This window comes from Triturus cristatus, chromosome 1_2 (assembly GCF_964204655.1).
Source record: "Triturus cristatus chromosome 1_2, aTriCri1.1, whole genome shotgun sequence".
Classification (NCBI taxonomy): domain Eukaryota; kingdom Metazoa; phylum Chordata; class Amphibia; order Caudata; family Salamandridae; genus Triturus; species Triturus cristatus.
In genome coordinates this window covers 1,185,304,379-1,185,329,965 of record NC_140580.1, presented here as the reverse complement: position 1 = coordinate 1,185,329,965, position 25,587 = coordinate 1,185,304,379, and the positions used below count along the sequence as shown (strand labels likewise).

The window sequence follows — 25,587 nt, the reverse complement described above, 5'->3', positions numbered from 1 at the left end:
GCCCAAGCAGTGCGTTTTAATAATGTTTGAGCATAAAGTTGAGAAGGGGTATCGAGGAGAGAGATCAAGCGATAGTCAGCAGGCTGATCCAGCTGACCTTTTAACTGAATGGGCTTCACTAAGGCTCCCTCCTAGGAGTCTGGCAAGACGCCCATTAGCACTACCCACTGGTAGAACGCACTCAACACTAATAGCCAATTCATAGGATCCTTCTTAAATATCAGATGGCAGCCCATCTGGGCCACCAGCCCTAGAGGCTTTCATATTACTGATCATTTCGCATAGCATTACCGCTGTGAGTACTTGCGATCACTTCCACCTCCACTTCAGAGCTGGCTTGGGGTCACAAACACATTTTCAGAGTCTCCACCACTATATAGTAAATGTATAAAATATACCAATCTTTCTCACTTATCTGGGGCTCTAGAGAGGACAGTGATGAAAGAGTGACGGAATTCACTAGCCGCCAAAAGTGCTTCCTATGTTTATCAGTAATGGCAGATAGCATTGATTCCCAATTTAACCTGTAAAACTCTCTTTTTATGGGCACGTAAGTTTCAATAAGCGATGTTCGCAACCACCATTGCGGTTCTTAAGTTGACATTACTAGGATTTGACTTAAAGTGGCAACAACTATTTGTCGCTCTTCTACCCTCTCAACAGTCGCCATCTAACCAGCTATTCCCAACACCTCTTGGACTACGAGCTGAATGAGCACCCCCTTTGCTAGTTTGAGGTGGATAACAATTGCTTTGTTAACCTGGAATGCCAATCCAGCGCGTCGACCTGCTTTCAGGGCACAATGCTTGAATTCCATCGAGAAAAAGGAACTGCAATGCTTCTTCGGTAATCAAAACTCGTGTTTTCACATGGTAAGCGACTTAAAGCGACGAGCTGGCACTGGAGCTGGGCTTTCCTTTTACTCACAAACGACCCGAGTGTGATTAAGACTGGCGTGTTGGCATCTTGGTGGCCAAAGGTTGTTCGGCTGAGTCTCCAGGCAAGAACTGTGCAGCGTGTGAGCTTGGACATGGAGCCAGAGGCTGAGTGCTGTTCAGGGCTAAACGACTATGTGGGAAAAGTTAGCCTTTGACGTAAATGTACCGTTTCCGCTTTGGACGATGCATGAGTGAGGAGAGCGGATTACTGTTCCAAGTAGGTGGAAGTATCCTTAATAGGGGAATCAGCAACAGAAAGCAGTTGTAGTTTTTATCGCCCATTTGCTGGGCATGAAGAATTCCATAATCAGCTTGTGAATAACACACTGGGCATCTGTTGTCTTGTTGGATGAGCGGTTTGGGGGTAAACTGCCCCTTAAATAGCTTTGTATCATCCGCATCAAACCCCATAGTCAAGAGTGAACAGATACTGAAGAGCAGCACAGAACAGACAATGGTGTGTGGCCGATAATTCATGGCTTGGACATGTTAAGACGCACAAACTACCTCACATGGGCAAATGGGGCAGAGTGAAGAAGACAGAACTGGTGGGTACGAAGTTGGGGGTGGTACAGTACAGCGTGCCGCTGCTCTGGTTTGGATTGTGAAAAGAGTGTCTGCCATTCAACTTCATGACAAGAAGCAACAACATTGAGATTTCCGAGTGGTGGAGCTGTGTGCTGGCTTATGTTAGAAGTGAAAGACACCCAGGCTTTTTGAAAAGGGCAATAAACAAGGGGGCTAGGGGCAGAAGCGTGTCATTTAGCAGGGTAGCACCATTTGGTTTGGACAGAGGGCATCTTGAGTAACATGGGCAGGTTTGAAAATTGGCTGCAGTGGTAGTTAGGATTCTGTTGTATGCAAGTTGTAGGTATCCTTGTAAGCACTTGTGTGGTAATTTTGTGTCGGGGTATGATAGAGAAGTAAGGGGGTACATGCGTTTGTGCGGGAAGGGACTACGAGCTTGTTGGAACCACTTTGAATTCAAGTAGTATTCACAAAATAAAGAACGATTTTAGGTGTGGGATTTGGGTCTGGCTGTCTCAATACCGAGACCATTTGTTTGGACCACAGTGGCACTTCAGCTCTGCTGCGCTTTTCTTCACTATAGATATCACGCCCAGCACTTTACTCTGTCAATACTGAAAGTTCTTCTTTCTTCAACTCACATGTGACACAATGGGCTCCAAGAAGAGGTAGCACATGTAACACATGAAAGGCTAGGCAGGCCTGGGACAAGGAACCCGTCCATTCAGGTGCTGGGAACAAACATTTGGCCATGTCTCATTTGGACAAAACAGATCATTCCTTGAACGCCCAATGTTAGTAATTTTGACTCCTAGACCAGTGCACCAATGTCTTTCTTTTGGACCGAGTCTTGCAAAATCAGCAGCAGAGAGAGGTCCCCTCACATTCAAAGAACATGTAAAAGGAAGCAACACCAGCTTCCCTCACACAGAGGGCAGGTCTATCACAAGCAGCGATGCAAGGTTCCAAAAACAGCACAAGCTTCTCTTACAGAGAAGGTACAACACAAGCAGCACACGCTTCTCTCACAGAGAATGTACAACACAAGCAGCAGCAGTGCACGTTTCCCTCACATACAAAGAACATGTAAAAGGAAGCAACACCAGCTTCCCTCACACAGAGGGCAGGTCTATCACAAGCAGCAATGCAAGGTTCCAAAAACAGCACAAGCTTCCCTTGCAGAGAAGGTACAACACAAGCAGCACACGCTTCTCTCACAGAGAATGTACAACACAAGCAGCAGCAGTGCACGTTTCCCTCACATACAAAGAACATGTAAAAGGAAGCAACACCAGCTTCCCTCACACAGAGGGCAGGTCTATCACAAGCAGCAATGCAAGGTTCCAAAAACAGCACAAGCTTCCCTTGCAGAGAAGGTACAACACAAGCAGCACACGCTTCTCTCACAGAGAATGTACAACACAAGCAGCAGCAGTGCACGTTTCCCTCACATACAAAGAACATGTAAAAGGAAGCAACACCAGCTTCCCTCACACAGAGGGCAGGTCTATCACAAGCAGCAATGCAAGGTTCCAAAAACAGCAGCAGTGCACGCTTCTCTCTCAGAGAATGTACAACACAAGCAGCAGCAGTGCACGTTTCTCTCACAGAGAATGTAAAATAGTACACGCTTCCCTCACAAACACACAACAGATACAGCACAAGCAGCAGCCGTGCAGGCTTCCCTCACAGCGCAGGTACAGCACATGCACGCTTCCCGCACAGCACAGCTACAGCACAAGCAGCAGCGCACGCTTCCCTCACATGCCAGGTACAGCACAAGCAGCAGCAGTGCACGCTTTCCTCACATCCAGTGGCGGCGCCTCGAGGGAGTGCTGCGTGGCGGTGAGGCGGGACAGGGTGGGGGGTAGTAAACTCCGGCGTACGGCCGGAGTTGAGTAAATAAATAAGTAAAACTAATTACATTGCGCGCTGCATGGCCGATTTGGCGTTGCAGTGCACGCAATGTAATTAGTTTTATTTATTATTTACTCAACTCCGTTCAGCAATATGCCGGAGTTTTCTACTCCCCCCCGTTCGGCCGTATGCCGGAGTTTACTACCCCCCACCCTGCCTGTAGGAAGGTGGATATCTGACTATGGTTACCCCCAACTTTTTGCCTAGTGTCTAGCTGGTTTTTCGACTTAGTTGGCCTGAGATCCTGCCATTCAGGGTCTCAGGCTGTCTGCTCTCTCTGTAAAATGGACTCCATGTACCCTAGGTACATACACAATTGGTAAGGATCACCTTATTGGACCCTGTACAGTGTACACTAGGTACCCAGGGCATAGGTGTACCCTAGGCCTCCCAGGGGCTGCAGCATGTATTATGCCACCCCCTGGTCTGGCCTTCCAATCAGACACAACTGGCTGACCACTCAGCTGGGGCAAGGTCGTGTAATCACCCCTTGCTTAGGTATAGTATGCCTATATCTACCCTTATATATATAGACACATGTGTACCTATCAGTCACTCCTATGGCAGGCCTTAACAATCCTGGAGGCAGAGTGCTTGGTAACATGTGAGATGGTGCTCTAGCATGAGCTGAGCCTGTCTGCAGCTTTCGGAACCAAGTCCTTATAGCTGTTCTATGATATAGCCTACCATATACTCTTAAAGTGCCTTATAATCTTAAACGGTTATGGTAACTATGGTTTGGCTCTATCAAAACATGTCGTGTAAGGTGTCTAACACTTTGGAATAATACCCCCATACCATTTCTGGTGATGAGGATATTATCCCTCCCTTCTAGAGGGAGAGACATGTTAAAATCCTACTTTGCTGTTTAACTCTAACCAAAGCCTCAGCATCACAAAATGGATGCTGATGCCACAGACACAAGTCTGACCTCCTGCTGCTGGGAGTGATCCCAGCCAGGGAGGCCTGGACAATAGGTTTCCTGCTTGGGGAGGTGCTAGCACCTCCCCAGACAGCCTTTAGTGTATTGGGGCAGGGTGGGCTGAAAGGAATGAGACATGCCTGGGGCACACAAGGTGTTCCTTGCATAGTCCAGTTCAAACCGGCGCTGGGGCACTCCAGCCCCAGCTCTGGCGCGAAACTGGACAAAGGGAAGTGGGTGTAACCACCCCCTCCCAGGTCCCACCCATAAGGCGTGACCTAGCAGGTATCCCAGCCCCCCAGATTAGTATAAGAGTGGGAGTTGGGCCTCAGGACTTTAGATTATCCTGAACCTGCAAAACTGAACAGAAACTCTGGACCTTCGACATTCGACGAAAGAAGAAGACTGAAGAATCTCCCTTGTAGCCAAGGAGTGGCTACCCTGTGCAAACAGGCACCATCAAGAGACTACCCTTTGCTTTGCGACCGTTCTACGAGGAACCGACTGCAGAGCCCGACCAGAGCCTTGACTTCCAGACTTCTCCGACCCTCATCCACATCTGCAGCAGAGCTGAGATCCGTGGAGGCGACGAGCGACGTGGGACCGGCTACCTGGAAAAAGTGGCTAGTAACTTACAGCGCAGCTTCTGAGGTACCCTCGAAGTTGTGCACCGGGGATTGAGAAGCCCCAACCCCAAGCACCATCTGCACCGAAGATCAGCCCCCCACACTCCACGAGTCCTGCGTGGGGCCCTTCAGCATTTTCCTGCTTGCCGCGTCTGTCCGGTTGCTTGCCCGCTGGCTAGTGGCCTCTGTGACGACGCACCCTGAAATCTTCTGCGCTGGTTTTGCTCCTCCAGACTGGCTCCCGCTTCTCTGCAAAGAAGAAGCACCCCAGACCTTCCTGGTCTGCACCAGAAGCAAGTCCTTCGTTCTTCGTGGGTTCCGCTTGCCAAGGCTTGGTGAGTCCTAGTCCAACTTCGACGCCGCCGACAGCAAGAGCCTTCGTGGGACAGCTCGCCTCCTGGTTCTGGTCGTCCTCGACGCTTCCTGGTCCTCCTGGCTGCAGCGACAAGCTTCACCTTCACCTGCAAGTCTTCACGACACCGCCTGGTTCCTTCCTGGTTCCACGTGGTCACTGGCTAGTGACCTTGACTCTGTCCCTTCTGCTTGCAGGTTTCTTCTCTTCTTGATCCCAGCCTTGGGATCCACCGGACACTCTTCACTGACTGCCTGTCAGCATCTTTCTTCAGGCATCCATAGGAGTCGACGACGAAAACGACGCATCTTCACCCCTATGCACCCGCAGCCTGTGGGCTAGGTAACTTGGGTACTCCGGTGCTCATCAGGGTAGTGACTATCCTAGTGTCTAGTTTTCAAGTCTCAACTTCCTAGCTACTCCGGAAGTGTCCTAAATCTACCGTTTTCTAAACTGTACTATTGCTATTGACTTTTACGCATTACGCGTGAGTGTTTCCACTCTGCACACGAGTCCCGTGGGCCTCCCACTTCCTAACTAACGCTAGTGTAGTGTAGCCCCAGCGATTCCCTAGGCCTAGGCCTACTCTATTTCCGTGACAGTGGTTCTTATACCACTTACTTAGTATATGGGTTGCGTGGCCCCTAGGGCCTAACTGTATTACTTACCTGTGTGACTTAATGTATGCATAAATAAGACTGTGTTGTACTTACCTCTAATCTCATAAAGAGTGCTGAGGGTTTGCTTAGAATAAATACACTTTATTTTATATATATATATATATATATATATATATATATATCTGTTGTGGTGTCCTTTCATTTGGTATTCAAGGGATTATATATGGTATCACAGCTGGCTTCACATGCCATTCAGAGTTTAGCCTAAGACTGCTCTTGTCCATGCTACCACTAGGATAGCTGGTCTATAAGGTTGACTTTACAACCAATCACCATAAGGGTATTTGGACTGATATAAGGTGTACACTAGAACTAGTGACATCATACATCAGGCCAACTTCTCACACTGCCCCTCCCCGGCCCACTCCGTCGAGGAGCTGCCACTGCTCACATCGCAAGTACAGCACAAGCAGCAGCAGTGCATGCTTCTCGCACAGAGCAGATACAGCACAGGCAGCAACTGTGCACACTTTCCTCACAGAGCAGGTAGAGCACAGGCTGCAGCAATGCAAGCTTCCTTTACAGAGAAGGTACAATGCAAGCTTCCCTAAGACAGAGCAGATGCATCACAGGCAGCAGCAACGCAAGGTTCCATCACACAGAGTAGTTACAGCACAGGAGCAGCATTGCAAGCTTCCCTCACACCCAGAGTAGATACAGCACAGGCTGCAGCAGCGTAAGTGTCCCTCACACAGAGCAGATACAGCACAGGCAGTAGCAGCACAAGCTTCCCTCACACAGAGTAGTTACAGCACAGGAGCAGCATTGCAAGCTTCCCTCACACCCAGAGTAGATACAGCACAGGGGCAGCAGCGCAAGCTTCCCTCACACAGAGTAGATACAGCACAGGCGGCAGCAAAGTAAGCTTCCCTCACACAGAGTAGACAGCACAGGAGCAGCAATGCAAGCTTCCCTCACACCCAGAGTAGATACAGCACAGGGGCAGCAGCGCAAGCTTCCCTCGCACAGTAGATACAGCACAGGCGGCAGCAAAGTAAGCTTCTGTTAAGAAGAGGTTTGGCACACAGGAATTATGCCAAGTTGATAGCTTTATTCAGCATGTAAGATCAAGACCACCAGTCCGCACGCAGCTCAAGCTTCAACACCCCACATTCCAAACAGAACACATGGTTTGCTCAGCAACACAGTGAAGGCCCAGAATGATAGAGCAAAGAGCAGTGTGTAACCACAACACATCTTCCTCCTATAAAATGGAAGAACAATATCAAAAGAAGAAATATTAAAAAAAAAAAATGGAAAGATATGATGAACTTATTAGTACACAAACTAATAAACTCAAAACATCTAAAACTTTGGTATTACAACACAGAAAATTCAAAATACATTTTTCCACAAAAATGTGAAGATTATGCCACTGAATAAATGTGGAGATTATGTCATTGAATAAGCACCATGCCAAACTGGTGGACATCTCAATCTTTTAGCAGATTGTCCATCAACAGAGTTACTGTCACCTACACCACTAGATTGGCCCAAAGGAAATTTCCTAGTGGATTGTTGGTCCCGTAAAGCAAGATGACTAAGAGGTTTTATTAGTCCTAGGACTGCAACTATTCCACTTAACCAACGACCTTTCTTAAGGAATCCCGGTCTCCTGATTAACACTTTCTCTCCCACATACCAACCTTTGTCACAAGCTCTATTTCAAAAATCAAATCTAGATTTGTATTTTTCTTGGTGAGCTAATCTCTTGGCTTAGAGATTGTCTCCAGAAGCAGATTGACTCCCTTCTAAACTCATCCTCAACCAAGCAGGATTTAATTTATCATGAGGTTTTCTGCCCCTCAAAACAGAAAAAAGTGACATTAAAGTCACACAATTGGGAGTATTGCGATGAGCCCACCACGTCTCTCTAAGCATGGATCTGAGAGATGATTTGGTTTGTAAAGCTCTCCGAGCACAACTTTCACAATCTTATTCATACTTTCTGCTAGACCATTAGCTTGTGGTGAATATAATGCAGTTTTGAGATGCTTAATAGACAACTCCTTAAGAAAGGAACACATTTAATGAGATACAAATTGCACCCCATTATCAGTAATAAGACATTTTGGGACCCCTTCTCTAGAAAATTCCTCAGAAAGGAACTCCATCACTGTTTGAGTGTTGAGTATAGGTACACACTTAGTTACAACCCATTTTGAAATGTAATCAACAAGTAGTAAAACCTAACGTTCATCATGTCGCAAAAGGTCAAAAGGCCCATCAATGTCCAAAACCAATTTGGACCATGGTTCAGTGGGAATTTCGACCGGAGAAAATGGAGCAGTATTGGTTTACTTACTTTTGTCACTGTTGGCACACTCCCAACAATCCTTAACCACTTCCTCAACCTGTCGGTCCATTCTTGGCCACCAATAACCGATTCTGGCATTGATCAAATTTCTTTCTAAGTGTCCTTCGTGTGCTAAATTTATCAATTTACTCCATAAACTACAGGGAGGTATAACTCTCTGACCCCTGAGTAGCTTCTCATCAATTATGCACAATTCATCCCTCACATGCATGAAAGACTTAAGAGTCCGGCACATCTTGATCAGCAGGCCAACCTTTTACAACCAAATTCTTTAGTTCTTCCCACTCCTTGTCAAGCCTGAGACCATTCATCAGCATCAACAGCAGATTGATACACCCATGCCACTAGGGAATCCTCAACTCCACCAACCTCTCGATCCAGAGGCATCCTAGACAAACAATCAGCTGTTAAATCTTTTGAGCCAGGGACGTATTCTACTCTAAAATAAATTCAGATAGTCCCTCTCTCCATCTTTTGATGAGTGGAGACAAATTTTCAGCATCCCTACACGAAAAGATCTGGCACAGTGGTTGATGATCTGTCTTAACAAGTATAGGTATCCCCCACAAAAAGAACTTAAAGTGATGGATAGCCCAGTATATAGCCAGGGCTAAGACCGCGCCCAGTCCACTCATACTGGCATCAGTTGTTAACACAGTCTTTTTGCAAGCGTCAAAATGCCCAAGAGTAGGCATCTTGCCTATTATTTTCTTAATGCTGTCAAAAGAAAAAGAACATTCCTGTGACCACTCAAACTTTGCATTCTTCAAAAGTGATCTCAGAAGTAGGGACAAACTTTGAGCAAAATTCTGCAAGGCCTAAGAAAGACCATACCTGATCCTTATCCAAAGGTACAGGTGCTTTTACCACACTCTAAGCTAAATGTGACTTTGGACTAATCCCCTCTCCTGAGATCGTATGCCCAAGATAATTCACAGAGGTCACACGAAATGTACATTTTTCTTTCTTGATGACAAGTCCAGAACTTTGCAACCGACAAAGGACCTCCCGCAACTGCTGGTCATGCTCATGTTCATCACGACCATAAACTAAAATGTTGTCTTGAAAAATTAGCACTTTATGTAGACCTTCCAATACTTTACACAGGACTCTTTGAAAACAAGCAGCTGTGGAAGCCAAGCCGAATGGCATACGGATAAACCTGTATGCACCCATAGGTGTGACGAATGAAGTGAGATGTTTGGAATCTGGATGTAGCATCACCTGGTGATAGGCAGAGGATAAATCCATTACGCTAAAAAACTTTGCATTTTAATAAGTGCCAGAGTCTCCGAAATGTTTGGTAAGGGTTGTCTATCCACCCAGATATGCAAGCTTCCCTCACACCCAGAGTAGATACAGCACAGAGGTAGCAGCGCAAGCTTCCCTCACACAGAGTAGATACAGCCAGCACAGGCAGCAGCAGCAGCATAAGCTTCACACACACAGAGTAGATACAGCACACGCAGCAGCAAAGCAAGCTTTCCTCACACGCAGAGCAGATACAGCACAGGCAGCGCAAGCTTCCCTCACACTGAGTAGATACAGCACAGGCAGTGCAAAATTCCCTCACACGGAGTAGATACAGCACAGGCAGCACAAGCTTCCCTCACGCAGAGTAGATACAGCAGAGGAGCAGCAATGCAAGCTTCCCTCACACAGAGTAGAAACAGCAGAGGAGCAGCAATGCAAGCTTCCCTCACAGAGTAGATACAGCAGAGGAGCAGCAGCGCAAGCTTCCCTCACACAGAGTAGATACAGCATAGGCGGCAGCAGCATAAGCGTCCCTCACACAGAGTAGATACAGCAGAGGAGCAGCAGCATAAGCTTCCCTCACACAGAGTAGATACAGCAGAGGAGCAGCGCAATCGTCCCTCACACTCTTGCATAAAGTCAAGACCAGGCCCCAGCGGTGCTAGCTCCCTCTCCGCGCCCAGGGATGCCACCTGCAGGGTTCATACCGGCACGTTAACGTTCCTTTGGGTACAAAACGGAGAATTCACTCCTTAAGAAGTGAGCAGACGCCGGTGCTCTCCACTCCCCAAAGGTGGCAGCCCCCACGTGTCAGCGCCCCAGGGCCGGGGGGGGGGGGGCGGTGCAGCAGGCCCTTAAGAGCCAGTTCTCCGTGAGTCCCTGGCCGTGCTCGTCTCTGGTGCTGCCCACAACCCCACCTTTCCCTTCCCGCACCTCCGAGGAAACCCCCGACCGGACCTGGGGCCGGAGCCCCGGCCGCCGGGGGCTGGACCGCAGCATCCCTCCTTCTCCCCCGGCGACTCCAGCCTGGTACCGGGAGCGTTCCAAGCCTCGCTTCCGCGCTCACTCCCGCGCTTTGACAGTTCCGCTCTTGATTAGTTGTTTCTAAGCAACGACGCCGCACAACTGCCGCAGCCGTCAAACGGGAGGGAAGCATGCATCACACATCGTGTCTCTGCCGTAAACATAAAAGAGAGACAACCGGATGCGCCTCCTCCCGCGGCCATCTTGAAGGGACCAAAGGCGCAAGCAGGGCACGTGTGCAGTGCCGCAGGGAACACGTGCGCGTGTGCCGAGAACACGTGCGCATGTGCAAAGGCGCAGGGAACTCGTGCACGTGTGCAGAAGCTCAGGGACCACGTGCGCGTGTGCAGAGGCGCGAGGATCGCGTGTGCAGAGGCTCAGGGAACACGTGCGCGTGTGCAGAGGCACAGAGAACACGTGAGCGTGTGCAAAGGCGCAGAGAACATGTGCACGTGTGCTGCGATGCAGGGACTACGCGCGCGTGTGCAGAGGCGCGAGGATCGCGTGTGCAAAGGCTCAGGGAACACGTGCGCGTGTGCAGAGGCGTAGAGAACGCGTGTGCAGAGGCGCAGGGAACACATGCACGTCGCAGGGAACACGTGCACGTGTGCAGAGGCGCAGGGAACATGTGCACGTGTGCAGAGGCCCAGGGACCGTATGTGCAGAGGCGCGAGGATCGCGTGTGCAGTGCCGCAGGAACACGTGCGTGTGTGCAGAGGCGCAGAGAACACGTGCGCATGTGCAGAGGCGTAGGGAACACGTGCACGTGTGCAGAAGCTCAGGGACCACGTGCGCATGTGCAGAGGCTCTGACTTAAATGCCACTGCCAGCAAGATCTCTGAATGAATTCAGTGACTGAGACTGACTCCAGTGTCGTTATCTCTCAGGCTCTTGCCTTAATTCCGTATTCACCAAAAGAAACCCTCCAGCGGTATTTGTCGATAAGCGATCAACCACTGTGGACAGTTTCCGAATTCCATAAGCATTCAAAGAAATTCCCACTGCTGGAATCAAAACTCCAAAAATATCACCCACTATTTCAGACCAAGTTTCTCTCTTAAAACGCATTAGTAAATTAATATGTTCTACATCTGTTATTTTATCTATATGAAAAATCTTTGGAAAAACCAGGCCCACATAACACGTGCCATACCAATGGTCAGGCAACTTGTAATAAGCCTTGTTCCCACAAACATAGTATACTCCTGGAAAAATTGTATCTTCTCCACCTCTGAAACCCCAACCTGTTGCAATGAAGTATGTATCATGGCACTCACTAGTCCCAACAAAATATGTATCATATTGGGATTTCCTTCTTGTAATGCATAGTTTACCCTTCTGTGGTGCATCTAAAGCTAAAGTTGGACTAGCCCCATTCTTCAACTCTTTTCCCATCTCAATGTCCCAAATTGTCTCACTCACTTTATATTTTCCTGCTTTCTCCTGCATGTTCAATCTCCTCTCCTCTACCATATCCAGGAAAGCTTTCTCCTCTCCTTTCAGACTGCAAGTTAAATTATTCTTAAAAATGTAATCTAATGTTAATCCTTTTTCTTCAATAAAAATCTCCCCAAAAGTGTTAGCTTCTTTAGCTGGATTCAGCTCTTTGTTCATTGGCAAATGCCCAAAAATACTATCTCTGTTAGACATCTTATAATCTACTTTCCCTAACAAATAAAAAACACTACTTAAAATACTACAAGAAATACCATATGTAGCTGGTAAATGATGATAAGTAACACCCTCTGAAACGGATGCAGGTAATTGCATACAGACGTAGCAATCCCTTACTTCCATTGTCTTCACATATTCATATAACAATTTTGAAAAAACATTACTAGAAAAGTTATTAATTGACCTATCTTTGTGTATGTAAGTATTACTAATTCTAATTGGGACTATTTTTTGCGAATTCTTCTCTACATTTGTCACATTCTCTGTATGCATCTCAAACTCAACTTTAAAAGTAACTAATAAAACTAAAACACCCCATAGAAGCATTAATAATCTAGTACAGCAGCAGCACATTCTACACCACCTTTTAAAGAAGGCACATCTATTTTGATTATCTTCTATGTTAACCATTTTACTACTTTAGTTTAGCCTCTACTACTCCACTACTGAAATTAGAACTCTTAAATTCTTCAGCAATTCTTCAGGTTTCAGTTTTCCAAATGATCCTTTCGTTCACTTAATCCAAGTGAATCCTTCCTTTATTTAGTTTGGATACTTGTCATTCTTTACTTCAATTTCTTCAACATCAAATTGTATTAGATCTCCAACATCAAAATCTTCAGTACTCGACTCTTCTCCAATGTCAGTCAAGAGTACTTTCAGAATTTCACCAGTATCTTCCTCAACCACTTCTCTCAAGATCTCTTCCGGATTATCTCGAGTCACTGTTTCTTCTTTTCCTTCTTCAGACAGTGCCACATAAGACCATTCCGGTGATCTGTACTTTTGGTTGGGTCTTCTTACTCTTTTTATTTCTACTGGTTCTTTTGATTCCTTTGATTCTTCTCCTTCAGCTTTTGAACTTTGACTCGATACTTCATTCACTTGTTCAGCTTTTGATGTACTTGCTCTTATTATTTTGTATCTCAGCCTCTTAACTCTGTTGTTAGGCCAACGATCTCCTTTTATCACCTTTTTCGGCTTTATTTCTTTACTACTTCTTTCTCCAATCCAAGTTCTCTTTCTCAGAACTCGTCCCTCTGTTTGTTCATTCTCATCATTCAATTCTGTTTCAAGTGCCTCTTGTTTTCGTTTTTTAGCAGTCTTCTTCTTTTCCACAGATTCTTTCACCACTGTTTGAGATTTCCCTACTTCTGTCCCTCCTCGAGTCTCCGACACGCAATCTTCTTGCTGTCTACTTGTCCCTTCACCTAGCTCATCAAGAATATTCCCTACACCGCCTCGGGGGTCTTCCGCAATCTGTCCCTCTCTATCTTCTTCTGACCCTACTTCTTCAAGTATAATCTCAAGTGGTTCTTCAATCTCCTCTTCTTCTGATTCAGGAGTAGTCTCTGTGAAATTTCTCTTTTCTTTTCTTTTTCCTTCACTGCTTTTTGAAACTTCAGGCTCTCTTACAGAATCTGATCTTTTCTCTGATACTCGCAGTGGTTCATTCAAAGCTTTTCTTACTTCTTTCCCCACTGATTCTGTATCTTCGTCATCACTGGAATCTGACTCTTCAAAATACTCTTTACCAGTCCCTTCTTTTGGGTTTGGAACTCTCAGAGTATGACTTGCATGTACCCAGTGTCTCACTCCAGCACACTTTACTGCAGTTGTCGTAGTCAGAATAACTTGTCTTGGCCTTCCCCACCTTGGAACCAAGCAATTTCTTCTTCTGTGCACTTTAATCCTCACCCAGTCTCCTGGACTCAGATCATGGGCTTGCTTCTTCTCAAGTGTGGTAGCTTCTTCTCCAACCTGGTGAAACACAGAATGAACTGCTTCAGCCAGGCCTTTACAGTAATCCAAAATCATGTCATCAGTTATTGTCATCAACTTATTGACAGGCACAAATGCATGGCGCATTGCACGCCCCATGATTATTTCGTGCGGACTCAAGCCAGTAGTTCTATCTGGAGTAGATCTAATAGTCATCAGCACTAGAGGTAAAACATCTGGCCATTTCATGCCAGTGGCTAAGCACATTTTTCCAATCCTGTTCTTGATTGTGCCATTAATCTGCTCAACCACACCAGAAGCCTCTGGTCGGTATGCACAATGTAGCTTCTGCTGTATTTTCAATGCTTCACAAATCAAACCCATGAGTTCATTTTGAAAATGTCCACCTCTATCAGACTCAACTGTTACTGGAAACCCGTACCTAGGAATCAACTCCCTTAACAGTAACTTTGCCACTGTTATTCCATCATTTCTTCTAGTCGGGTAAGCTTCCACCCACCTTGAAAACAAACACACTACCACTAGAACATACCTCAGTCTGTTTACTTGGGGCATTTCAATGAAATCAATCTGCATTCTTGTAAAAGGACCTCCTTCTCTGCCTATTGTTCCCAGACTCACCACTGTCTTTTTCCCAGTGTTAAATTGCTGACAAACCAAACATCTTTGACAGATGCTTTCTGCAATTGTCCTGAACTTTGCATTGTACCAGGTTTGTTTAAATGACCTAACCATCGCATCCCTCCCCAAATGTCCCTGGCCATGATACATCCTTGCCATTGACGACAAAATGGAGTTAGGCATTACCGGTCTGCCATCTCTGTAAACCCAAACATGGTCTGTTTCTCTCGGAGCACATCCTGCCTTAATCCAATCTTTTTTCTCTTCCTCTCCTGCCTCATCCTGCAACTGTTTCACCTCATCCCAAGTTTCTAAGACATTAGTAAACATCACAGAGAGAAAAGACATTTCCCCCTCTCGGTCCCGATTAATGGACTGATTTGTCTTGGCACAGTATTGCGCAACATCATTTGCGTAACGGTTTCCAACCGTGATAAAATCTTCTCCCTGTCCATGGGCAGCACATTTTACGACTGCTAACTCTTTAGGCAGCTGTATCGCCTCAAGCAATTTACCAATCATTTCAGCATTCTTTATTGGAGTTCCACTCGATGTCAAGAAACCTCTTTGTAGCCAAAGCTGGCCAAAATCATGCACAACTCCAAATCCATACTGACTATCGGTCAACACAGTCGTCCTCAAATCTTTCCCAATCTCTCAAGCTTTCGTCAATGCCACCAATTCAGCAACTTGCGCAGATTTCACTCCTTTCAATGGTGATGCTTCCATGACCTCTGAAACTTTGCACACCGCATATGCTGCACATAACACACCATCATCATTTCTCAGGCATGATCCATCCACAAACAACACATGATCACTCTCATGTAAGGGAAGATCCCTTATGTCTGGTCTCGGTTTTGTACAGTACTCAAGCACATCCAAACAATCATGATCATCTTCCATCTTTACACCCACGTTCTCAATATCCGGCAAGAGCGTCGCTGGATTCACATTCACACATCTCTCAAGAGTCACATTTGATGCTCCCATAATCACTTTTTCATATTTAGTCAACCGACTATGTGACATGTACTGGGTTCTGCTTCTCGTCAAAAGAATTGCCACATTGTGAGGTACGAATACCCTTACAGGATATCCCATTATGATTCCCTCACTTTGTTCCAGACTCCTGCATGTTGCAGCCACGGATTTCAGACAACCTGGTAAACCCACAGCTACAGGGTCAAGTGTCGATGAGAAGTACGCAATAGGCCTTCTCAGTAATCCATGCTTCTGAATTAACACTGAAAGTGCACATCCATTTCTCTCACTGCAGTACAGCTCAAACTCCTTTTCATAGTCAGGCATACCCAAAGCTGGAGCCTCACACATTTTACTTTTGAGCTCTTCAAATGCTGCCATTTGTTCTGCATCTAGATCCAATGGATCTGTCATCTCACTTTTTGTCAGTTTAATCAGTGGCTTTGCTATTAAGGAAAAATTAATTATCCACTGACGACAATAACCCACCATACCCAGGAACATTCTCACTTCTCTCTGAGTTTTTTGGGCTTTCATTTCTCTGATTATTCTGATCCTGTCATCCGTCACTTTTCTCAGACCCTTTTCAATATTGTGTCCAAGATAATGCACCTCTTTCTTGCAAAATTGCAATTTGGCTGGAGATACCTTTAACCCTCCATCTGCCAGATGATTCAGTAAAGCTATAGTATCTACTTCACAAGCTTCACGTGTCTTTGATGCCACAAGTAGGTCATCAATGTATTGCACTAGTACTGAGCTCTCAGGCATGATCAAACTCTCCAACGATTTCTTCAATAACTGATTGAATATCGAAGGACTCTCTGTATACCCCTGTGGGATTCGACACCATGCTAAAATACGCTGGCCAAACCTAAATGCAAAAATCGGCTGGCTATCATGATGTAATGGAATTGAAAAGAACGCATGACACAAATCAATTACTGTATACCACTCAGCATCATGTGGAATTTGATACAGGATCACTGATGGATTTGGCACAATAGGACAACATGCCACCACAATTTGATTAACCTTTCTCAAATCCTGTACGATTCTAAATTTCCCATTAGGCTTTTTTAGTCCCATTATCGGTGAATTACACGGACTACTCAGTAGTTCTCTCAGGACTCCCTGCTGAATCATTTTCTCAATTATAGGAGTTATCCCTTCAATTATTTCTGGTGTCATTTTGTATTGAGGAATATTAGGATATGTAATTCCCTCTTTCACTGCAATTTTCACTGGATCTACATTATTCATCAATCCCACATCCTCTCCAGTAAAATCCCAAACTGTCCTTTTCACTGTGTCTCTCAGCTCTCGAGGCAAATCCTCTGGATTAAACACAGCAAATGCACCAATTAACTCACTTTCTCTATTCTCTAGAGTCACTCGGTACAAAACATCCTCATCTGGTGTCTCAAAGGCTATTCCATCCGGTGTACAAAAAATTGTGCAGTTCATCTTGCACAACAAGTCCCTACCCAACAGGTTCACTGGACTCGTGTCACAGACAATGAATCTGTGCATGTCTGAAAATTTCCCTATCTGTACTCTTGCTGGTTCAGTAAGACGTGTTCTGATTTGCGTATTGGCTACACCAACTACTTGGATTGCTTCATCCGAGAGAGGAAGATTTCTAACATCTGTTGACCTGACAGTTGATCTTGTCGCACCTGTGTCTACCAAAAAAGTAACACTCTCTTCATTTATTTTCCCATCCACAAATGGTCCTGCCTGGTCTATTTCTAGAGTTGCACCAAGTATGCACTCTTCTTCCTCTCCTCGGCACCGTCAATAATCACCCTCAGATTCACTCCCTTCACTCTTTAACAAGTACTGTTGTACCTTGTTTGAACGTCCTGGTTTGTTTACCTGTTCATCATTGTAGAATCCTGAATCCTGATTATACTTTTGTAACCCTTTATTCTGCGGCAAGGGCGGTTTTGGCTCTTGACTCTGCTGTCTCACAACTTTCTGTTGTTGCTGTTGTTGATTATTTCCTTCATTCTGCACCTGTTGATTTAAGGATTTATTCTCATTACTCACTAATGGTGGATTAGGACACTCCGATCTCCATTGCCCCAATTGGCCACAGTTGTGACAAGGAAACTTTTTTTTCGCTTCCTCAAGACTTCCTTTTCCTTTTCCTGCATATCTAGGTCTATTCCCTGCATTATTTCCTGGATTATTCGCCTGTTCCACTAACTGTGCTTCCTGTCTTTCCGCAACTTTCACTTGTGCCCACATTGCTTTCTCTTTCAGCTTTCTTTGTTTTGCTTCAATTTCATCACTGAAGTATTTCGCATGTCTCAGAATCTCATCTACTTTCTTACTCTGCCAATCCACTGTATGCTCACGAATTCTCTCACCAATTTCAGGTCTAAGGCCATATACAAATCTGTATACAAAATGACTCAAATCTTTGTCACCCAGGTGTTCATCTCCACTGAATTGTTTAAACGCTAGTATCAGCCTCTCGTAAAAAGCATGAACTGATTCTTTCGCTTCCTGTTGTGTTCGATCTATCTTTACCCAGTCTGTCTCTTTTGCAGGAACTTTACTCTTCAGGTATACCATCACCTGATCATACTTTCTCATTACCTCTTGATCTGGTGCCCCTGTTCTTGGTAATACATTTTAGCGTTTACCAAAAACTCTCTACTCTTTCCGTATTATAAATATACAATACGAATTTTCAACCAATAGCAGCGCGACTCACATCAACGCACCAGTCCTGGAGCGTCTACGTCACTAAATAGCTCTTCCAATCCTTGCGCGGCTCACACCAACGCACCAATCCTAGCGCGAACACTATTCTGATCCACTATCCAATCAGAGCGCGGTCTTTCTGACGTCAATAGTCGCTGCAGTCGCTTGTCTCCTGTTTTCTGTCACTCGTCTACCCCTCCTTTACAAAATCTTCTCAGTAGACTTCGTATCAGAATTTCTACAAAATCTATTAGTTACAACATAAAAACATCTCCATTGTCTGCTTCGCTAACCACAGAATAGTAAAAGAGAACTTATCTCACAAGAAACCTCTCGTTGACACAGTAGCACTTCCCTCTAATCTGCCCTTCTAACATACATTCATTAACTGTTTCCTCTAGGACTTGTCCAAAGAGTCTTACAGTCAATTAAATATACGAACATTCACGCACATTCATACAAGAAAATATAGTTCATACACACAGAATCCTGCTTCCCGAGAACAGCGAACAATCTGCTCCACTACAGAATTATAACATACATACATCAACTAAACAGCTTTCCTCTGTCCAGTTTCTCAAACAAGCTCAGAGAATACCTACTACTCCTCCCGCGATAAGCTTTAACGGTAATCCCTACGGATCCCTGGGACTTAAGACCAGAGTTTCACAGATAACCTTCACTATCATATACACTCCTTATATACCAGAAATATCTAATAGTAACATACGACGATGTCACTGATTCCGAACACAGACAATGTGACGCGCAACTTCAATTGTCACACGTTATTCCTTACAATTCCGTCTTTCCCGAGAGCAGCATATACTTCCCTCTGCCCTACTACGGAACTGCTACCAGCTCCCAAGTTCCAGAAGCACTACATAAAACTCAACATTACAACTCCAACATATAGTATTAGTACATATACCAACATCAATCAATAATCAATAATCAATAAGCTAATGTACAAGCAATCTTATCAGATCAAGACAATCATCAATAACCATCCTCTGCTACCAGGAAATTGATAGCGATCAGGGTGTGTATAATATTCCCACTACCATAGATAGAGTAATCTCACAGTTACACGCACATACATTCATCATACGCTAGGGCCCATTTCACTAACATACGCTCAAATACTCTACCAGCAGCAATAAACCTGTGGAAAGAAAACTCCTAGTCACCCTGCATCTATATCAGGTCGATAAGATCTGGTTATTGAGACTGCCCTTAAACATAATTTAAACAATCTATACAATAATAATCAAAATAGGATACTCAATAATTGACAAGAAATAATATCCAACACCATGTTCAAGTTATATTGCTTTATCTAAAATTAGTCAAAGAAAATCAATCAGAATAAATCATTTTTCTCATAGTTACCTATTCTAGCTAAATGTCAGAACGGGTCAGGACCAGTCTCTCGGTAAAAGTCTCTCAAGACGAAGTCCCTTCAGCATCAATCCTCAGCAACGCAGATTCGGTACGCGGCAAAGGCAAATGGCAAGTGGCAAGTGGAGTGGGGTGGAGTGGGGGGAACCCTCTCTAGGCTAACAATTTTTATACCAAATCGAACAAAAGAATGATACATAGAAAAGTTGTAATGTCCGCTGGACCGCTGAGCAGAGCGAAAAGGAAAGGATGTAACATCGCTACATTTGAAAATCTCCGCTCAGGAAAAAATCACAAAATAAAACTACGGAACAGGAACCAAGAAGCACAAATGTATCTTGTTAGTTCTACTTCTCCTCGGCAATGAGACCAATGTTCAGAGTCTTTCTCTAAGGCTCCTTTGTTTCCCAAGGCTGCCAAGGACGTTCCATTTCACTCGAAGATTACCCAGGCTGCTGTTGTCCTCACGGAAATTTTACAAAGCAAGCAAGGACTGTGGTCAGCTGACTTCAGGACCATATTCAGCAGGGCTCTCTCCCATCACGGTTTTCTACTTTCAAATCGAGGCCAGGCTTACAAAATCGGCCATCTTTGACTAGGCCACCATAGGCCACAATAGACCATCTTAATTAAAAGAAACAAAAACAACGTTACTACAGCATAGTGATTAAACAGTGTTAACCCCACTAATACCCTTATGTGTATGCATCTATCTAGCACTTGCAACATAGAAAAGCATTAATTCGAAAAGCGTTTTGTGCTCAAAAATAAACAGCACATAGCAACGTTTAAACATGAAAACACGCACGTTATTGTTAAACAGCACATTTATGCGAACCCACGTGTAACTCTCTCTTATTAGGACAAACGGATTGATTAATATAAACACACTTGCACAAGACCAATAATTAATTATTAGTTATTAATAAATTAATATGACAAATAGACATACCAGAGCTTCAAAAACCAACGAATTTTCAAACAGAAAACTCTGCTCCAGCAGTGCCACCCCCGGTCAGTGCCCTCTTTCCTTTGGCGCACTGAGACTGTCGCAGGTCGGCCCCTGAGTGTCACAACCCCTACTCACCTGAAAACCAGGAACCGCAGAAACAAAGAGAGTCCCCCCTCTCACCTCCAGACCAATCCTCCACACAGACTATTACAGTATGGGTGATTGATCTCAAGGGGAAAGGGACGAGAAATACACCACCCCTGATGTGCGGGGAAGCGAGGGAAAAGGTCCTAGGTGTGAAGTCCGAACATGGCGTGGGCAGGAGGAAGGGATACACGGACAGCGTCTGTAGGGTAGCAGCGGAGAGGGAAGGAACAGCTCAAGGTCTGCACGACAGAAGCAAAAGAAGGACTTTAGCTGAGGGGAAAAGGACGGGGCATACACAGTAGTCAAAGTTGTTTCTTTAAAAAGGGACAGGAGAAAAGGAAGGAACACTCACTGAGGTTCTGCAGCGATCCGAACCCGTGTAGTCGGTATCGTAGTACTGACACGATTTTGGTACCAGTGAACCGTAAATGATCCATTGTATGCATGACAGTGTTTTCGCCGCACTACGAGCATGAATTCACTGAGAAATAGGGCATTCTGTTGTAATATCATGACATCCATTTTAGATACGGCACCCATTTTGTTTCTTGCCCTCACATAGTCAATGGACGAGCGATGACCCCGGCAGAATCACCTTGTTAAGGACACGTAAGCTTAAGCCCGAGGAAGCTGACGCTGCGTGACTAGGCAGAATCAAGCTGCCTCCCCTGCCTGAGGCCAATCCTGCTATACTAGTTCTCGCGTCCATTGTCCTGATTGAGAGGCCAAATACGGTAGCCGTGCCCGTTTACGATCCATAAACACCTCTTATCCTGCTTTTCAATCCCTTACACCTGGCTCTGCTCCTCTCCTTCTGGGCTTTTACAATGGGGAGGATACGATTTTTATGATGGGGAGGATCGGGCAAAGAATGGAAAACTGACAAGGAGACTTGATCGAATACCGAAAACCTACGACTAATTATTGTTTGATGTATGTTTATTGTCTGTTTGGGATACCGGGTTGGGCATGAAAAATATTCGTGTAATGTTGCCTAAAGACATATTTCGTGTATTTAAGGAGCAACCCACTTCTTGCAATTTGAACAGTCTCGTAGATTCTGCCTTTGTGTGGTTCCTATGACTTCTGTGTCCCTGCAGTAAATAAACCTTGGTCTCTGACGCCACCATCGAGAAGCCCGCGTCTCTGTTTATTTGTGCACCGAGACAGGAAGGAACTCAGGGGTCTTTGGGTGTTGTTTCCCTGACACCTCTGGACTTTTAAAAGTCCAGAACCTCAAATTGGCGCCCAACATGGGGCGACGTCATCCGGTACCGGTCCAAAGCCTGAAAATTTCGAGGAGCTTCGTGTGAAGATTCCGGAGGGAGGTACCCCGCTTCATCGATCCCTGTATGTCGTAAAAGTGGCCCGACGATCTCTTCCACGAGGGTTCCCGTTCCTAGACGGCTACAGAGGACCGCTGCCCTGACTGTCGCCCTGTCTTGGACCCGAGGTGCAGACCTTAGTACGGCGAGACGTAGACGGGTTCTCCTTGGTGACGTCTTCCATATTTCAGTTAAGTATTAAGTGGGTTGCGCTCAGTCTGGTTGTGCTTTGTTGCTCTTGTTTTGCTCTCTGGATACGTTTGTTTTTGAATTCGTAGATTATCATTGGTTGCTCTTGTTAAGATAATCTTTGTTTTGGTATTGGTTCATTTGGTAGGCCTAAAGTTCTTTGCGCATTTTGGTTGGAATCTGTTCTTAGTTTATAATGACTAACAGTAGTAATTGTTTCCTGTCCTGGTTAAGTTGCAACGGGGATTCCCGGTTGGAGGATCCGTGTTCGGTTCCTCCGATTGGAACTCCTACATATGAGCTCTATTGTAAACACGGTGTAGGTCCTATCGCTTATAATGAAGTGTGGGTCCGTTATACCAGAAAAGATGGTGTCCTTAGTTGGCCGCCGCATGGTAGCTTTGAAATTGAAATTCTAGACAATCTAGAAATGAAGTTGTTTAAAAAGAAAGCCCGGCCGGCAATGTTTGATTCTTTTCGTGTGTGGCGTAAAGAAGCCAAACAGAGAGAAATTAGGAAGACGAAGAAGGAACAGAAAGAGAAAGGGTTGACATTAATGGAGTCCAGTGCTTAATTTGTAAAATATGAAGTGCAGGTGCTCAAATGTTTGTCAGAGGCCACGCCTTCTTTTCTCCAGCCCCACCCACTTCCTCCACTGGCTCCACCCACTTGCTCTATTAGCTCCACCCACATCCTCAACTGGCACTGCTAAAAGTCAGATGTAATACGCGATCTGAATTTCAGCTAGGGAGCCTTCATCATATTAAGGTTTTGATCACACTAAAGGAATATTTTTTCTACGGAGCAAAATAGAGTACATTTTCACCATAACCTTGGCCTACAAATTACAAGCATTGCTCAAAGGTGTTGAACAATCACAGACGTTTAACGCCCTGTTTGGGAGCATAATGTTGTGGATGCTATAATAAAGGGTGAGAATTCAGCTCAAAATGTATGATTTAGACAATCTCGATGCACAAATGGGTGCAATGTTTAATATATATATGTTTCTAATCTCTCGTCTTCATTGCTTGATTTTGCTCACTAGGAAGTGTCATTCATCGTCATTGAAATGTCAGTCATAATTACACTGAATTGAATGAAATTATGAAAATGGCACTCAAAGCAATCTGAAACCTTGGCAGCTATGCGGTGAGTGTCACTGGGTGAAGGGTGCACTGCACTGCAACGAGAGCAGAAGGACTTCACTACCTGGCAAATGAAACTCTCCACTGTGAGCCCTGCTGCCAAGAGAAGAACACTTCCTTCCAGGCCTGGCTGTTCCCCATTTACTCACCCAGCCTCTGTCTGCGAGGGAACCAAGCTGCTTCCTGCACCAGACATTGTATCCTGCTACCAATGTCTATACTTGCTGTTAAAGGCCCCCTACCCGAGTTAAGGGCCTAACTCAAAGGCCTATATGGGATAAAGTGCGACCCTTTAATAAGTGGTATTGACATACATGCACAGAAGGTTAATAAAGCTGTTAGCATTTTGCCCAATGGTAATATGATATTTTAAACTGGAGCTAAAAGTCTTCCAAGGCAGTGCAAGCAGGCACCTCAATCCGTCGGTCTATGGTATGGGCCCCAGGCATGCATAGGTAAATGCAGAGAAAAAATTTATGTCAAACTACACTCACCTGCTAAAGCCCCCAGGACCCTGCTATCTACAGAAACCTAAAGAAATGCCTCCATGCAAATGAAGAAAACCTTTTTTCTCTGTGCAGCCTCTCTACGCAACCGCATGGAGATATCAGTGCAGGGCAAAGGAGCAGGCAGGGGCCACACTGTGTGCCTCATATGAGTTGGTGCACTGATTGTGGCATCCCTTGAAAGGGGAGAAAAAGAGGTACCGTGGATGCCCCAGACATCCCTCTCCAGGCAGGTGCAGTAACAACAGGCCATGTTGCCATTAAATTGTGAAAAGTGGAACAGCTACTTTAGTCAGCTGGTCAATGTTTTTCACTAATGTGCTGCCTCCATAGCAGTGTCAGTCAAGTGAGGTAGGGTATCAATCTTCTGAGGTGGAGGGTCTCTCAGTCCAGTGAGGGGAAAGTTTCGGCCCATTCATTTGAGGGTCTCTCAGGCTAACAGAAAGAAGTTTAAGAGACCAGTGAAACAAGAGTGCAGCTGAGTGAAGAGGTGTTCGACCATTATTAAGGCAGGCATTTAAGGTAAGTGGCATGCTAGTATCAGTCAAGTGAGTGAGGTGGATGTCTCACAGGTGACAGGAGGTGTATCAGTCTATTTAGGAGGGTTGCTCATTGTGACGATGAAAGAGTGTCTGACCAATGTGAGTAGGTATTTTGTAGTAAAATGGTGTTTTAGACAAAAGTGGTGTCTTGGTTCACATAGTTACTTGGGGGGCTCACAACAAGCAACGTACGATGCGAATACATTGCGGAATGGACTCGGAGGCTTTTTGTGTAATCTTGGAGTTGCGGATTATATGAAGTTAGGTGGAGGTCTCATTATATTGAGTTGGAGTCCTATCCGGTCTGCAAGTATGGAGAAATCACACCCCTTCAGGTTGCGTGGCATCAGCCATGGCATTAGGACCCGGGTCTCCTTTGGGGCCGGGCCCACATCCTCCCTTGCTTGTTCTCATGATTCTTTGGCCGGGGAGCTGCTAGTGTTTAAGGATACATGAGGCACTTTGTCTGTGACACTGATAGGTGACGGACTTCCAGTCTATTGAAATACTTCTAGACTCCTCAAACTTTTGCCCCTGCTGTAAGACCAAAGGCAGAGGAGCAGCTTTAAAACAAGCACGTAGCCAGGCAAATATCATTCTGATGCTCAGCATATCCAATATGGCCACCCCAAATCCTACATACAAATGAAAATGTATATGGAGCCAGTTGCACACAGTTTGGCGCCACACCTTTGTGGACTGAAGGCATAACAAATTGATCAGTCTTTGTATCTGGTACTCAGTAGCATGTCATCGGTATGGTAGCATTGGTAACCAAATGAATATCAATTGGAGACTGACGGAGGCTCATATGAGGAAATAGATGCACGTGCCTAAGAGCAGCTTCACAGAAGACACAATTAACTTAAATTCAGCGGTAATGCCGCTATTTAATTCTGGCATGATTTCACTCCTGGAACTTAATCTATACTCACATGGATGGTCAAGAAGTCATACAATAACTGCAAGAACTGATGGTGAGCCAAACAGAGTGAGACCTACACGGTCAGGAAAACCACATTCTGAGTACACCCTGGTGCCCCTTGAATCGTAGTGAGTTGAGTACATAATACATTGAAACTC

The 25,587-nt window shown here is 45.2% G+C and overlaps 1 protein-coding gene across 1 annotated transcript in view; it reads right to left on the bottom strand.

Moving 5' to 3' along the window:
• SWI5 (SWI5 homologous recombination repair protein) overlaps positions 1-10,628 on the bottom strand; it is a gene marked incomplete at its 5' end in the record, with an annotated part of 66,320 nt that extends 55,692 nt beyond the window's left edge. The window contains one exon of the mRNA XM_085614106.1: positions 10,468-10,628. Within this exon, the coding sequence (XP_085470232.1) occupies positions 10,468-10,628 (161 nt within the window). The remainder of the gene's footprint in view (positions 1-10,467) is intronic.
• Between the last annotated feature and the right edge of the window lie 14,959 nt (positions 10,629-25,587).